Source organism: Embiotoca jacksoni, unplaced genomic scaffold (genome assembly GCF_022577435.1).
Source record: "Embiotoca jacksoni isolate LCO1_2020_lvr unplaced genomic scaffold, fEmbJac1.0.p SCAF_4, whole genome shotgun sequence".
Classification (NCBI taxonomy): domain Eukaryota; kingdom Metazoa; phylum Chordata; class Actinopteri; family Embiotocidae; genus Embiotoca; species Embiotoca jacksoni.
The window spans coordinates 14,076,207-14,089,466 of NW_027185392.1; the positions used below are offsets into that span (position 1 = coordinate 14,076,207).

Here is a 13,260-nt window from a genome sequence, read left to right on the forward strand (position 1 = left end):
GATAGTTTTGCATCCGATTTCAGCCACATTTATCTGAAAAATAAAATGTAAAAAAATGAATCTGCATTGTCACGACTAAAATAACATTTACAATCCCTTTCAATGGCTCCATGGCGGTACTGTCATCAGCAGTGGGCAGCTCTACTGCAGGCTTCTTAAAGCACAACAGGAAAATACCAATACATTGATCACATTATCATTCATTAAGGTCAGTTTCAGCTAACATTCAATGCATTTTGCTCCACAGAACAAAATAATGAACACGGTGAATTATAAATATAAAAAAAAAACTATATTTAAAGGATGGACATAGAAAATTATTTTCTATTCTGAAATTAGACAAGGTTGCCATTTACTCACGGATTAATCGCATTTACTACATTGCATGCATTTGCAAACACTGGATAAGGAGCAGTATTTTACAACTGGGCAACTAATAAAAACAGGTGAATATCATTTAAAGGGGCCTCCACGTAAATCCATGATTGTGAATAGGCGGCATAGATGGCACAACCCAACAGTACGTGACAGTAAAAACGAACCATCGTCAGAGATACTCTGGTACATTCTCTGTTAGGCCCCCGAGCACTGACATCTTCTGTTGTCCACAGGTTCTTCTGGGCTCCATTCAGTGCTGCATAAGTTGGGCATCGAAGGCACGGTGGCGGGGGAGACTATCGTAGTCTTTTTAAGAGGGACAGACGTTTGAGGCGGAGGCGGGGTTAACGTTTAGACCTCGGAGCTGTCTGAGCCGCCCCACATACCTGCGGGGCTTTGACTGAAGCCACTGTAGGCAGAAGAAGAGGAGGTGGTGTACGGTGGGAACTGGGTCTTCTTTTCCCGCTTCTTGCGCCTCAGCAGCAGAATGACGACGGTGGCGATCAGGCAGACGAGCAGGATCAGACCTGCCACGCCCACCAGCATGGGGAGGGTGGAGGAGTCAGTCGGCTCTCTGCCTGAACTCTCCAGGAGGGGGCGCTCCAGGACGGGGTCACGGTTCGGGGACCAGGGCTGGCGCTGGCTGACCACCAGGCGGTCCGCTCGGTCCAGAGCGATGTGCTGAATGTTGGTGCCCCGGTTGTTTTCGATGCCGATGTCCTGGGCCGGAACGGGACTGAAGAAAGCGGGGGCAGCGCGGCGTTGGCGAGAGGCCACGTCGGAGGTGTGCGGCTGCTCGACAGAGGAGACACTGTGATGGAGGTACTCCACGCTGCGCTTGCCAATGTTGCGGTTGGCGTTTTCTCTGGAGCGGACAGTGTAGATGGTGTGGATGAACCATTCTCGACCAGCAGCCACCTGAAACACAACACGTTTAATCCTCCTCCCTCTTTGTGTATCTGTTTACGCACTATATACCGTAACTGAGAATTATACAGACCTGGAAAAGTGGAGAGGACGACAGTGTGAAGCCATCTGAGCCTGGCTGTCTCGCTAAAGGCAGAGCTCCAGGTGTGTCTTGGGCCAGTGTGGCCTTAAAAGCAACATCACCAAATGTCGGAGCCTGAGTCTCTGGCTGGGCTTTGTCCTGCACAACAACACACACACAGTTCAGAAATAGCCTCCTCCCTCTTTTGGCTTCCACTACAGCCCTGAGTGTTAACCTTTGGGATTTATTGCATCTTACCAGGATCTTGAATCTGTACAGCAGAGAGGGAGCATCTGCCAGGCAGCCATACTCCTTGTCAGTGGGGTTGTATTTAGGAACGTAGCCATCTGCTCCAGTACACAGGAAGACTTTCTCAATGCTGCAGGAGAAGGAGTCACCCAGGTTCTGGACCGGGTCCACCATTACGCGGCCATAAATCATGGAGCCTGAAGCAAAGGACAGACAGAAATGCGAGTTTCCCTGAGGGTCGTGTTCATCAGCTGTGTTCTTACTTTGGACCACTAGATGGCAGCGGTGTAGTACCATCTGAAAAAGCAGCATCAGTCCCTTCTCCAAAACCCATGGAGCCGTCAGACAACCACAGCTCCTTCTTGGACAGCAGGAACATCTGAGTGTTGAGGCTGAACTCAGCTGCCACCGGGTCGCTCACCTGGAGAACAAGAGTCGTCACACACGGAAGAGATAATGGTTCTGGGTGGAATTAGAATCCGGGAAAAAGGCCAGTGCAAATGCTTAAGGTTGTCTTTTGCATCATGGTCTATAATGTGGCTATCGCATGAACCTGGAACGAACAAATGTTATGAGATTTTTGTCAGGATTATCAGCTCAAACCTGCTGGAAGCGGATGTCTATGTCAAAAGTCAGCGGCTCTCTTGGGTGGCAGACAGGAGGGATGCTGAACTCCCCATTGGGCGATGCGATGCAGGGGGTCAACTTCACTGTGTAGGTCCCAGAGTAGTCTCGCACCTAGAGGTCAGACAGACGCGCAGGAACAATGTGGTCACCGGTCACAACACATAGAGGATGTTTTTACGGCATCGGGACTCACGGCAAAGTCCGAGACAAAACTCCACTGCTGCATGGGCTGGTTGTACGTGGGCTCGGTCCTGACCAGGGCGAGAGTGAACGTCAGTCCGGGGTGGTCGGCACACATCACCATGGATGACACGCTGGTTCCTTAAAACAAACACGTACGTGGTCATAAATCATTACAGCTGCATTTTGTCCAACCTGAACCAGCAACTGTGTCCACCTTCGTATTTATAGCGTGACCTTTCACATTGTTTGTGCCACTTGCTGCCTAACTGTAAATGCGGCAGGGTCATTTTGACATTTGCTGAAATGACCTCTGGCACTTTCAAACAGAAAGACCCGAGGTGGAACTCTAGAAATAGATGAAGAGAGGATGTGGGCCACAGGGTAATCCAATAGGAGGCGGCCTCGATGGAACGACCCCACATGATGGGTTTAGGATGTGTATATGTGCATGCGGGTGCCGCTCTGGTACCTGGATGAGACATCACAAACTGTCCCCTGAAGCGTGCCTCGGTCTTGAAGTTGACCACGAGACGGCCCTCCTCGTTTATACGCATGCTGGTGGGGTACATGGCTCCTACGAGGAAAGATGACAACATTTTCACAGGTGCATTGTTGTTCCTGTGGAAGGACTAACAGGGAACAGCGTGAGGCTGAGAGGGCACCTTGTAGTTCAGCTTCAGGTGGGCTGCCGATGCCGTCCTGCCACAGAATAGCCGTGTCATACACAAAGGTGAGTTTGAGCTCGGACTGCAGGTCAAAGTGCTGCCAGCCTCCAACAGCCACCGGAGAGTGGAAGACGTAGGACACAAAGAGAGGGACGCGCAAGGTGACGTAGGACTGGACCAGGTTCAGCACCTAGAACAAGTGGAAAACAGACACTATCAAAGTTATGTAGGACAAACGTGCAGCAACATTCGTCTTGTGTCTTTTGGCTCGGTGAAAACCGCTGTTGCTGTCGAGCTAACAGGTTAACAGGGTAGCCGGGGACTTTCTATTTTCTCTGTAAAGAACCTTTTACTCCCTCCTTGCATATTATTCTCATAATGGCGCATCGTTTTATTCAATGAATGGCTGGTGGAGGGGAATGCTGTCTGAGCGAGGTAGCTTGCCTCCTCTCTGTTCCCGTCAAACACACGTGCGAAAGGTTGTAATGCTGTGTTTGTGTCACCAATGGCTAAGTCATGTTTTATTTTCTGTAGCTACTGCAGTTGCATATTTCCTACCTGTCCATCCGTGCCTATGGAGCCACTGCAGTCATTGAGCAGCTCTGACATGTCGTAGTAGCTGGTGAACTCCCAGAGGCAGGCCTCTAGGTTCAGGTTCCTGTAGAAGCGCAGCGAGTTGGTTGAACGCATGATAGTGCTGTATTGGTAGGGCGAAGTCTCCCCAATTATTTCAGGGTTCTTTGTTGCGTCTGTGATGAAGCCGTGGCTTGTTTGGATCTCGTTGAAGTCCAGCAAGTTGGAGCAGCGGTGGTTGCCCACCCGAGTGCCGTCGGGGCTCAGGGTAAGCTCGAAGTTGGACAGAGGTCTTGTGGAGATCACCGGCAACATCCCTGTTGAGGGGGAGATGTTTTTTTTTTCTTGTCACACATTGTAAGGATGTTATTGGGCCTTAATTGAAATGAATAACCTATAATGCTAATTTATTAAAAGCAGCAACAAGATATACAGCTCACCATCCATGTGAGGCATGTTGACAGTGAGCTTGATGAGGTTGGGGAAGTCCGGATCGTCTGGGCCTGTGTAGCGGATCTTGGCGGAGAACGGTTCAGCTCCGACAGTACCCTGGACACGAGGCTGACACATACCTGCAAAGAGTCAAAGTCCGTTAACTCCACAGCCACCTTATATCTGCACATATCCCTTAAGTCTCCTCAGCCCTCCACCTACCCTCCTCTCTGCTGATCACAGCGATCGGACTGGACAGCTCCAGGCCGGCGTCTCCGTTGGCGTTGAAGGCTCGTGCTGCACACTGAACCCTGGAGCCGGCTTGGAAGTAGATTGAATCCAGGGTGATGGACTTGGTGTTGGTGAAGAAAGTGTTAGTGTCCACCTCCCTCATGGGGCTGGTCACACCATCTGATCCAGTGGGAGCGCTGATCAGCCAGCGGTACTGCGTGAGGGTGTCGTTGATGTTCTCCGCAGAGCAGATGGAACCCGTTTTATCAAAGTCGTGGTACTTTGGGTTGCAGGCCTGGAAAAGAAGGCAAATGAGGGGTTGTGGAACATAATACACTTTAAATTGTTTCACGTGAACGCTGGTATCTTCGAAAAGGTCATCAGCCCTGGAACGAATAAATGGTGGGTAAGATTTGTGGAGAAAGCAGCATCCCACTCACCGTGACACACACGACAGGGTATCCGTTGGATGGGTGGGCATTGTCTTTGGTTTTAACTGCGTCATCGTACATGAGCAGGGAAACCACCTGTGGCACGGCAGGGAAGGTGACGTCTGCTACACTGTCCATCTCCTCGATGTACACAATGGCCTTGTTCATCTAGCAAGAAGAGGAAAGACATCAGTAGCTCCACTGTGGTCTATATGCACCTACTGTAAGTCCAGAACCAGTATTGGTGAGTCGTAGAAGAAATGTGCTTTTTGTCCTTTAATGGTTTGGTTCGAGACAATATAACGTAATCAGTTGTCTCAAAAAAAAAATTGTATCACGCACATTTTAACGAAGCCAGAAGAAAGCTCGTTTACTACCTGTTGATATGTCCTGTATTTATAAAATTGGCAGCCAGTATTTAAATGTGTTGTGCAATTGACCCAAAAAAGATCTGTAAGCAATAATGCAAAATTAGATGGTATTTCACAAATATCTTTGGCGCAGCAGAAAAACGAAGGTGAACTTCCCCCTTCTACAAAACCCTCATAGTCCCTCACTGGATTTAAAAATTCTCCCAAACGTGTCTCTGCATCGTCAGGTTGCTTCAAATTTTCAGTTAGTAGGACAACTACTGCAACGCACTTGACAGAGCTCCCTTCGGGTATTATAGTTTAGTTACAGTATAATACAGCACAAAACAATTTATCAGGAGATAACCTATTTCTGTCACGTGAGCAATGCATGCCTGATGAGGAGTGTGTGGGTAGAATGTCACAGGTCTGTTTATAGGTCGGTCTTCTGTTTGGCTCTGCAGGGACATTCCTCTCAGCATCTCATTCCTGAGGGAAGAGCTTTTTATACAACTGTGGTTCAGGCGTGCTGACAGCATTGCCAGCTGCTGCCTGCCTATTTTAACACAGGCTGACATGACAGGGCGAATGCTCACGCGTGTAGATCTGCAGCACCGTACTGCACACGTACAGGACCCGCTCACGGTTTTCACGTGTTTATTGGTGTCCGCCTGTGCGCGCCTTTGTCTCACCTGTATTTCAGCCACCATGTTGTCGTCAGGCTTCATGTGCACGGTGAAGGCCTCTCTCATCTCTCTCTGTCCGTCGTACAGGATCTCGATGTCCACAAAGTGTTCCTTCTCGCCCTCCTTGAACTCCACATCTTACACACGGGTAGTGAAGTGAGCAGTGATCACAAATATAAAAACACAAGTTCATATCAGGAGACACTGCGGTCACTAAACCAGGTTCTTACCCTCTGACAGCGGGTTATAGTCTTCTCCGGAGGTTGCAGAGCCGTCTTTAGTGTGCACTCTCACCAGCGAGACCTTCGAGGTGTCTCCGGAGCGCAGAATAGGAATCTTCACTGTGGCCACAGCACCTTTCACCTGGGGCTCCCGCACGCTATACTTGATCTCAGAGAAACGGATGATGGGCTCTAGAACAGGTAGAAAAGTGGACTTACGCACTGTAAACATGTAAATAAGCATATCTTTTTTTACTTTCAAACGTCATTTATATGAACTCAGATTTCAACAGAGGACTCAGAACAACAGATGTGGCGTCTAGGAGACGGGGATATGAAAGTAAGGTGAAGGAACAGAGATTTTTGCAGATTTCTTTGTCGTCATTTGCAGTAAAATAATCAAACTTTGTCAGTTGTACTTATTTACATATTTTTTTTTGCGTACTTAGTTTAAATACACAGTCCTTTTCCCTGGTCAGCCAAAGCAGTTATAGATGACGGGCTTTAGGGGCACATAATGTAGTACTACCGCTCTTCTTACTTTGGATTTTTTTGGCTTTGTGAATTTGGGTCATTTCAGTTCTTAATATATTTAATTGTAGCAAGCACACACTGTCTTTGCCATCTGTGACGGTGACCAGCGATTCCTTCTGCTCCCCGATAGAAGCTCCGTACGGAGACTTGCTCTTGGCTGTCCCCAGAACCAAGCGGAACTCCTCATCGTCTTCATGGACGGAGTCGTCCATCAGGCTCACCACGCACGGCTTCTCGGTCTCCCCTGGGGAGTGAATGTAGGGTGTAGAAAACAAATAACAAACAGGGACGGATGATGTGAAAGGAAATAAGAGAGCGAGAGGAAGTAAGAGATGTCTCACCTGGCAGAAAAGTGATGATGGATGCGTCATTATTGGGCCTCTCATTGTAGTCCATCATGACCTGAGCAGAGCCTTGGCGAGTGTAACAACGCACCGTGGACCCGAGGGTGATGTCTCCACTGCGGTACACTGTGGCTTTTACCTCCCCATCCGACTCATCCACCTTGTAGCTGCCCTCTTTAAACTGAACCTTCGGCACTAAAAGGACCAGTTTCAAAAATGTCTTGTCAAGTTCGAGTGAAGATTGTGAACTAATTCAACTTTTCTGTATTTTAATCACTCTCCAAAAATGTATAAGCAACAGTATAGAAATAATTACATGCAGCCCTCTATAATAATGTTGTAAGAAGATATGAGGCCAAGTGTTTGATAATGTATTCATAAAAAAAAAATACTATTTAGATATGTAGTATATGTATTATAGACTAGTATTTATAATCATATAATAATCATGCACTATATTATCATATGGTTAAATAAACACTGAAATGTCCTCAAAAGTCCTTACAGCCACAAAATAATGTTCTGTAGTAATCATTTATTAAGTCTTTAACGACTTATAGATGCTACATAAAGTAAGAAGATAAAAATAAATTGTTATCGATTCTTCCAGCAATTTGTATAAATTGCAAACTTCAATATATATTGTCCAATCATCTCATAGGCAGAAGTATATAGTAAAAAAAAAATACTGTAAGCTTGGACATCACATACATATACCAGTATGTTTTTTTTCTAAATTAGACACTCACGGTCAGTGAGAGTATCGTTGATGGTGATGGTCGCCTTGCTTGGTTCTCCTAACACAGCATTCATGGGCATCCTTAACACAAGGTCAAAGGTCTCAGGTCCCTCCAGCTCCGGCTGACCCAGGTCATCCAGGATGGTCACTCTGAATGTCTGCATTGTCACTCCAGGAGCAAAGTCCAGGTTGCGACTGATACCAACGTAGTCTAGTCCAGCTGCCGGACAGAGAGAAAGCCACTAAGTGACTGTAGAATTTAATACAAATTACCAATCATATCTTTAGTCCGGTCAAACTGCTGATTTTACCTTCTGCAGAAACAGGCTCGCGCTTCCTGGAGCGGACGGTGACAGTCGCAGTCTTGGACAGGTCAGTACCTGTTCTCCAGACCTTCACCTCAACGTAGCCTGAACTCTCATCCACGACATACTCAGGCTCCCCGAAGTACAGTGAAGGTTCTGCGAGATTTCAGAGTGATAGGAAAGTAAAGTATTAAGACATGGTAGAATTTCCATATAGTCGTAGGTCAGTATTTTCTTAATGGAGAAATTATGCCAAAGTCATTTCCAAAACAACAACAAAAATGCAATATATAACATGAATATTAGTTAATTTGCTGTTTCTCAGAACAAAGCTCTCTTTTAGAAGGACAGAGTAACATCGGCTTTTAACCTGAGCCTGGACATTGGGATGTTTGTGGTTCATTTCTGGGTATATTTAGACTACATGTTTTGCAGCTTTGCGGGGACAGATAGGCATGAATAGCTGAGCAAATACCCCCATTTCTGACTCAGAGCAGGAAGAGATCTGTCATCCGTCTTATCCTGTCCTCCCTCAACCTTCCTCCCTCATTTATCCAAACCCAGACAGCTCTGTCTGAACTCAACCCAGAAGGTTGAGGCTACACCTGAAGGAAAAAAAGACGTGCGCTCGAATGTGCACACAGAGTGACGCAAAGGTGAAGGGATGTTCTCGGGTCCTGATGACAGAGACGCTGATAAGAAGCATGGTAAGGGGGGTGGGGGGTGGGGGTGGAGGAGGGGAGGGGGGGGGGGGGGCAGAGACAGAGAGGCAACTTTGCAAAAAGCAGAGGGCAAGAATTCAGGCCCCTGAAACATGTTGTCAATTCATCTCTCTTCACTTCTGTATCAAGCTTGTTTTCATCACACTCGGTCTGTCCAGTGCTCTTACAGATCAACTGATAGATGTGTAGATTCAGGCCTTCGGCTTTTACGCAAAAACTGAGGCAACAAAGAAAGAGAAGGTAAGAACAGAGAAATGAATCAAATCAAATTCATAAATGGGCTTTTATAGATCAGTTGCGAGCTGTCCAAAAGAAAAAAACATTTGGGCTGTTAAAAAAAGTGGTAAATAAAACATTTTGTTTTGATATTAATTGAGTTATAAAGGTTGGTTATCTATCATTAAATACTTGTGGTTCTCTTACTTTCTGATTCAGTGAGTCCACAGTTATTAATAATAGGAAATGTTTACTAAAAGACTTTTGCGATAATCCATTCTGATGAAGCCTAATAAATGTCCTGATGTAATAAAGAGGTCAGAAGAAGAAAAAAAAAGACGAGTAGGGGAGAATTAACAATGGTCTACTGGAGACCGTCCTCAAGATGTAAACTTCAGCGTTTCTTGTAGAAGTGAGAACAACTTTACTGTTAAAGTGAAATGATGTAACTTTTGACAGAAGAAATAACACATTCTTAATAACACAACCGAGATCAAATACTTAATTTAATACAGTGCTCACTTACATAACGTAACATTACATATGTTACTTACGTTAATAACACAAATGTAAAATTACTTATTTTAACCCCAACCATGATCTATTTCTAAACCTAACCACATATTTTTTGTGCCTCAAACAAAGACACCTTACTTTTCATGCCCAGGCGAGGCAAAACATGACAATGACACAATATCCTGTAGTGGACTGATGGGTTTATTACATGGTTAGGTGTGATACGTGGTCAGTAGTCAAAAAGGTATTCAAACATAATTGTACATGCTCGTGGATCAAAATATATGTGGCAGTAAATTATTTTTGTGTGCGAATGAAGATAAAACGTGATTAATTGTGTCTATAAAATGTTTGTTGAAAGTGTTGCTTGATGCTTAAACTTATCAGTTTTCTCAATGAAGTTTGTCTCAATTATTGGTGTTTAAGCAGAAATGGCAGGTTGATGCTTTCTGAGCTGATGCTGAGGGAAAGATTTCTGGCACGCTCTCACTGCCTTTCAGCCTCTATTTAGTGACAAAGGGGAGTGGCGAGGGGGATTGAGTGCCAACATGGCAACCTTAAGATCAGTGGGAGGAAGAGCCAGACAAATACAGCAACAATAGGGGCTCGATGTTGGCAAGAGTCCAAACCACAAGTTTACTCAGGCAGGCGAATAGTTTCACACACTGAACCAGATTTATGGTGTGGTGTTACTTCAGGACCCACCAAGAAGAAGAACCACAATAGAGGTTTACACTGAGGAGTCTTCTCTTGTCTCGTCACATGTCTGGGAATGCACGCTGATTATTTATCCCTAAAGATCATTGTACTCTGAGCAAGTGCGGGAAATTAGCTCTGGTGAAAGGAGGAAGAGACGGAGGAAAAGTGTGAGGAAGACAAAATGAGTCTGGTATTACTGGTCGCAAGTCAAAGATAAGAAAGGCCTGAAGGAATTCACCTTATCACATTTAATCAAGACATTTTCTTTCATGGATCGGATTAAACAAATGACAGATTTGTTATTGATTGCTTTAAAGACGGCATTCCTTCTCAAGGCGAAATGCAGTAGTCTTATGTCTGTAACAGAAACTGACAACATAGTCCTGAGTACCATCAAGCAGATGCACGGAGGAAAAACATGCCAGTCATTTGGATTCCCTGCACAATAGGCCCTCTCTCTCCACCACCTGCCTTTTGGTCCTTGCAGACAAAGGGATGCCCTCTGTTTCCCCCTGTTTTCCACTGAATGCCAATGAGGACGGGGGTCGCTAGAGGAGCGCAGCCAGTTTTGCAGTCCTTTTATCTGTCGGGCTACAGTGTACATAACATCCACTGAGGCCGCCATTCTCCCGCTCAACACCTGTCTATTGTTATCTTGGATCTAAAACTCAGACAGACACTGTGGTGGATAAAGGAAACTGAGTGTGTAACAGAGCCGTGAGACTTGGGCATGGGAAAAGTAATGGACCTGAAAATACCGTAGAGCCACTGAGACGAGCGCAGCATCCAGGGCTTTTGCTGTGGTGACTGTGGTGATCGCTCTGTCTGTGCAAGTTTGGTGGATTAATGGTGCGCAGAGACCAAAATGGAAATTTAGAGCATCAAAGGGATACTGAGCAACAGGATCACCCACACCTGCCACCTTCTGTAGCTCTGTAACTACAGCACATGACGCCATCCATCCTGAACTCACATTTCCACATGTACAGTATCTATAAATCCAAGTCAAAGGCCAAAGAAGGAAACAGCTTTGATACAAATGGGAGCTCCTTTCTTTGCACTGTATGGCACTTGTAATAAGGGGCTCTGGATAATTATACTCAGACCAGTGTACCAAGACGAATATTTAGAGTTACAGAAGTTAGTATGTGAAAATATTATTTTGCAAATATATACTATGATCTCTCAAATTGGATGAATCACTGCCGTTGCATATTAATGCTGTAATCTGATTATAAATAATCTCATTGGTCTATTTAGTATCCTCATAGAATGTACTTAATGAGACAAGATGCACTTCATCTATTTGTTAATATGAAAATGTGAGTATTTAACTTTGGAGGTAGCAGATAATCCTAAAAAAGATGAAAAGACATTTTTGAAACTAGCAATACACTTATCTACAGTATTATGCAATCATTTCGTGAGGTCAATGTTTCTGTTTATCTATTTAGAGATTATAGACATAGACGTTCTCTTTATCCTGCTGTATGTCCTTCTATCCATTAACTGATTCAATCCAGACACTTTAGGTTTCCTCGAGTGGGAAAAGTGTTGCAACAGAACAAGCCTGCCTCAGTAGGCAGTACTGATGTGCACAGGTGTACGACGACTCCACTCACCATCATCACTGTCTGCCATAATGGTGACTTTGGCACTAGGGAAGTTGGCGCCCAACTGGCCGCCCATGGCCATACTGAGGCTGACGTTGAAGCTCTCCTCCTCCTCATATAGGGAATCATCGATGATGATGATGCGGCAGACTTTTTCTCGCTCATCCTTATCGAAACGCAGCACGCTGGTGTGGTCCTCAGGTCGGGTGATGTAATCAGAGTAGGACAGGACAGTGCTAGGTATAGTGCCAGTGGCCGTGGCTGAGGGATTGTACGAACAGAGAGATGGGATGAACTTTTGTCCTGAAACTTCAGTCGTTCTAGCATTCTAGCAGCATGAAGCCATAGGACTAAAGAGGGAAAAGTAATTCAATACATGCAGATAGAGAAGGTTACTGTAATATAAAATAAACAAATAATGATCAAAGCAATGTAGTGAAATTCCACAACTTTTTAAGTATGTTAGAATCAATAGACAACAGTAAAAAAAAATATGCACGTCAAAGATAAAGTGAATTGCTGCACTTTCCCATTACCAACATTTGAATCACCATCTTGTTTCATTGTTTACATGTAACACTGGATACAACACTGCCATTCAGCAAGCTTTGTCATAAATCCTGAATTTGTCAACGTCGTTTACAAACCGGTTCATCTCACCTTGCTGAGTGTAACAAACTACCATCAGTTCCTGGCTGGCGTCTCCTGAACGTCGGACCGGCACCAGCAGCTCTCCAATATCCTCTTCTATCTTAAATTCTGCTTGAGGAATGAAGACAGTCGATTCTGTTTTGGAAGAAAAGCAAAAAAGGTGATTCATAAATGCACTGATCATAAATGAATAATCACAGGCCACATTTATAATGGTAAGGCTTTGCCCAAATGACTAAAATACCAGATTCCTACCATCTCCAGGGTCCACTATCTCCACTGTTGCGGTGTCAGGATACTCCAGCACCGCCATGACTGGGTCTGACAGCTGTATCTCGAAGGCCTCTGAGGTCTCGAACTCCTGGTCTGTGAAGATCTTCACCTTCCAGGTTGCTGTAGTCTGGCCGGGGTTGAACTGGACCTGCTTCTGGGCTTTACCACGGAAGTCCTTGTCCTTCTCGGCCGTGCCATCCTTAGTTGCAATACCTGAACAGGAGGGTTGTAAATGTTTTGGGCTTTAAGCGAATGGGGATTTTAGTGGCACTTAAGCTCCAGACAGAAATATTTAATCCCAGTGTCTCTGCAGTGTTTTATATACAAGTTATCTCCAAGTACAACATTTTAAAACAATACAGATCACGATTTAGATCGAGGGAAAGTGAACTGAAGCTGTGATAACAGCTCGCGGTCTGTATTTTGTTTCCACCAGATTTCTTGAGTTTTTACAAGGTTAAAGTCTGCATCTGTAATATTATCTTGGTCCTTGTATGCCTCTTGCATCTTTAAAGGCAGTCGTGCAGCTGGTAATGTGTGCGGTTATACAACTTTTGCATGCAGCCAAACTGACCAGTATGCTGACATTTCGTCGTGACCTTTACTATTTTATACGTGCTTTCAATTGAACCAC

At 45.1% G+C, this 13,260-nt stretch overlaps 1 protein-coding gene across 1 annotated transcript in view; it reads right to left on the reverse strand.

Annotated features, from left to right (window-relative positions):
• Positions 1 to 59: 59 nt before the first annotated feature.
• The window catches only part of frem3 (Fras1 related extracellular matrix 3), a 30,852-nt gene continuing 17,651 nt past the window's right edge, over positions 60 to 13,260 (reverse strand). Inside the window, exons 4-24 of the mRNA XM_069167035.1 lie at positions 12,609 to 12,839; positions 12,363 to 12,488; positions 11,712 to 11,963; positions 7,943 to 8,092; positions 7,642 to 7,851; positions 6,890 to 7,087; positions 6,628 to 6,792; positions 6,024 to 6,206; positions 5,800 to 5,930; positions 4,767 to 4,925; positions 4,318 to 4,621; positions 4,104 to 4,235; positions 3,649 to 3,980; positions 3,088 to 3,280; positions 2,895 to 2,999; positions 2,436 to 2,563; positions 2,219 to 2,353; positions 1,910 to 2,036; positions 1,625 to 1,812; positions 1,379 to 1,525; positions 60 to 1,296 (exon numbers count right to left, since the gene is read on the reverse strand). Of these exons, the coding sequence (XP_069023136.1) occupies positions 730 to 1,296; positions 1,379 to 1,525; positions 1,625 to 1,812; positions 1,910 to 2,036; positions 2,219 to 2,353; positions 2,436 to 2,563; positions 2,895 to 2,999; positions 3,088 to 3,280; positions 3,649 to 3,980; positions 4,104 to 4,235; positions 4,318 to 4,621; positions 4,767 to 4,925; positions 5,800 to 5,930; positions 6,024 to 6,206; positions 6,628 to 6,792; positions 6,890 to 7,087; positions 7,642 to 7,851; positions 7,943 to 8,092; positions 11,712 to 11,963; positions 12,363 to 12,488; positions 12,609 to 12,839 (4,163 nt within the window). The 3' untranslated portion in view covers positions 60 to 729. The remainder of the gene's footprint in view (positions 1,297 to 1,378; positions 1,526 to 1,624; positions 1,813 to 1,909; positions 2,037 to 2,218; positions 2,354 to 2,435; positions 2,564 to 2,894; positions 3,000 to 3,087; positions 3,281 to 3,648; positions 3,981 to 4,103; positions 4,236 to 4,317; positions 4,622 to 4,766; positions 4,926 to 5,799; positions 5,931 to 6,023; positions 6,207 to 6,627; positions 6,793 to 6,889; positions 7,088 to 7,641; positions 7,852 to 7,942; positions 8,093 to 11,711; positions 11,964 to 12,362; positions 12,489 to 12,608; positions 12,840 to 13,260) is intronic.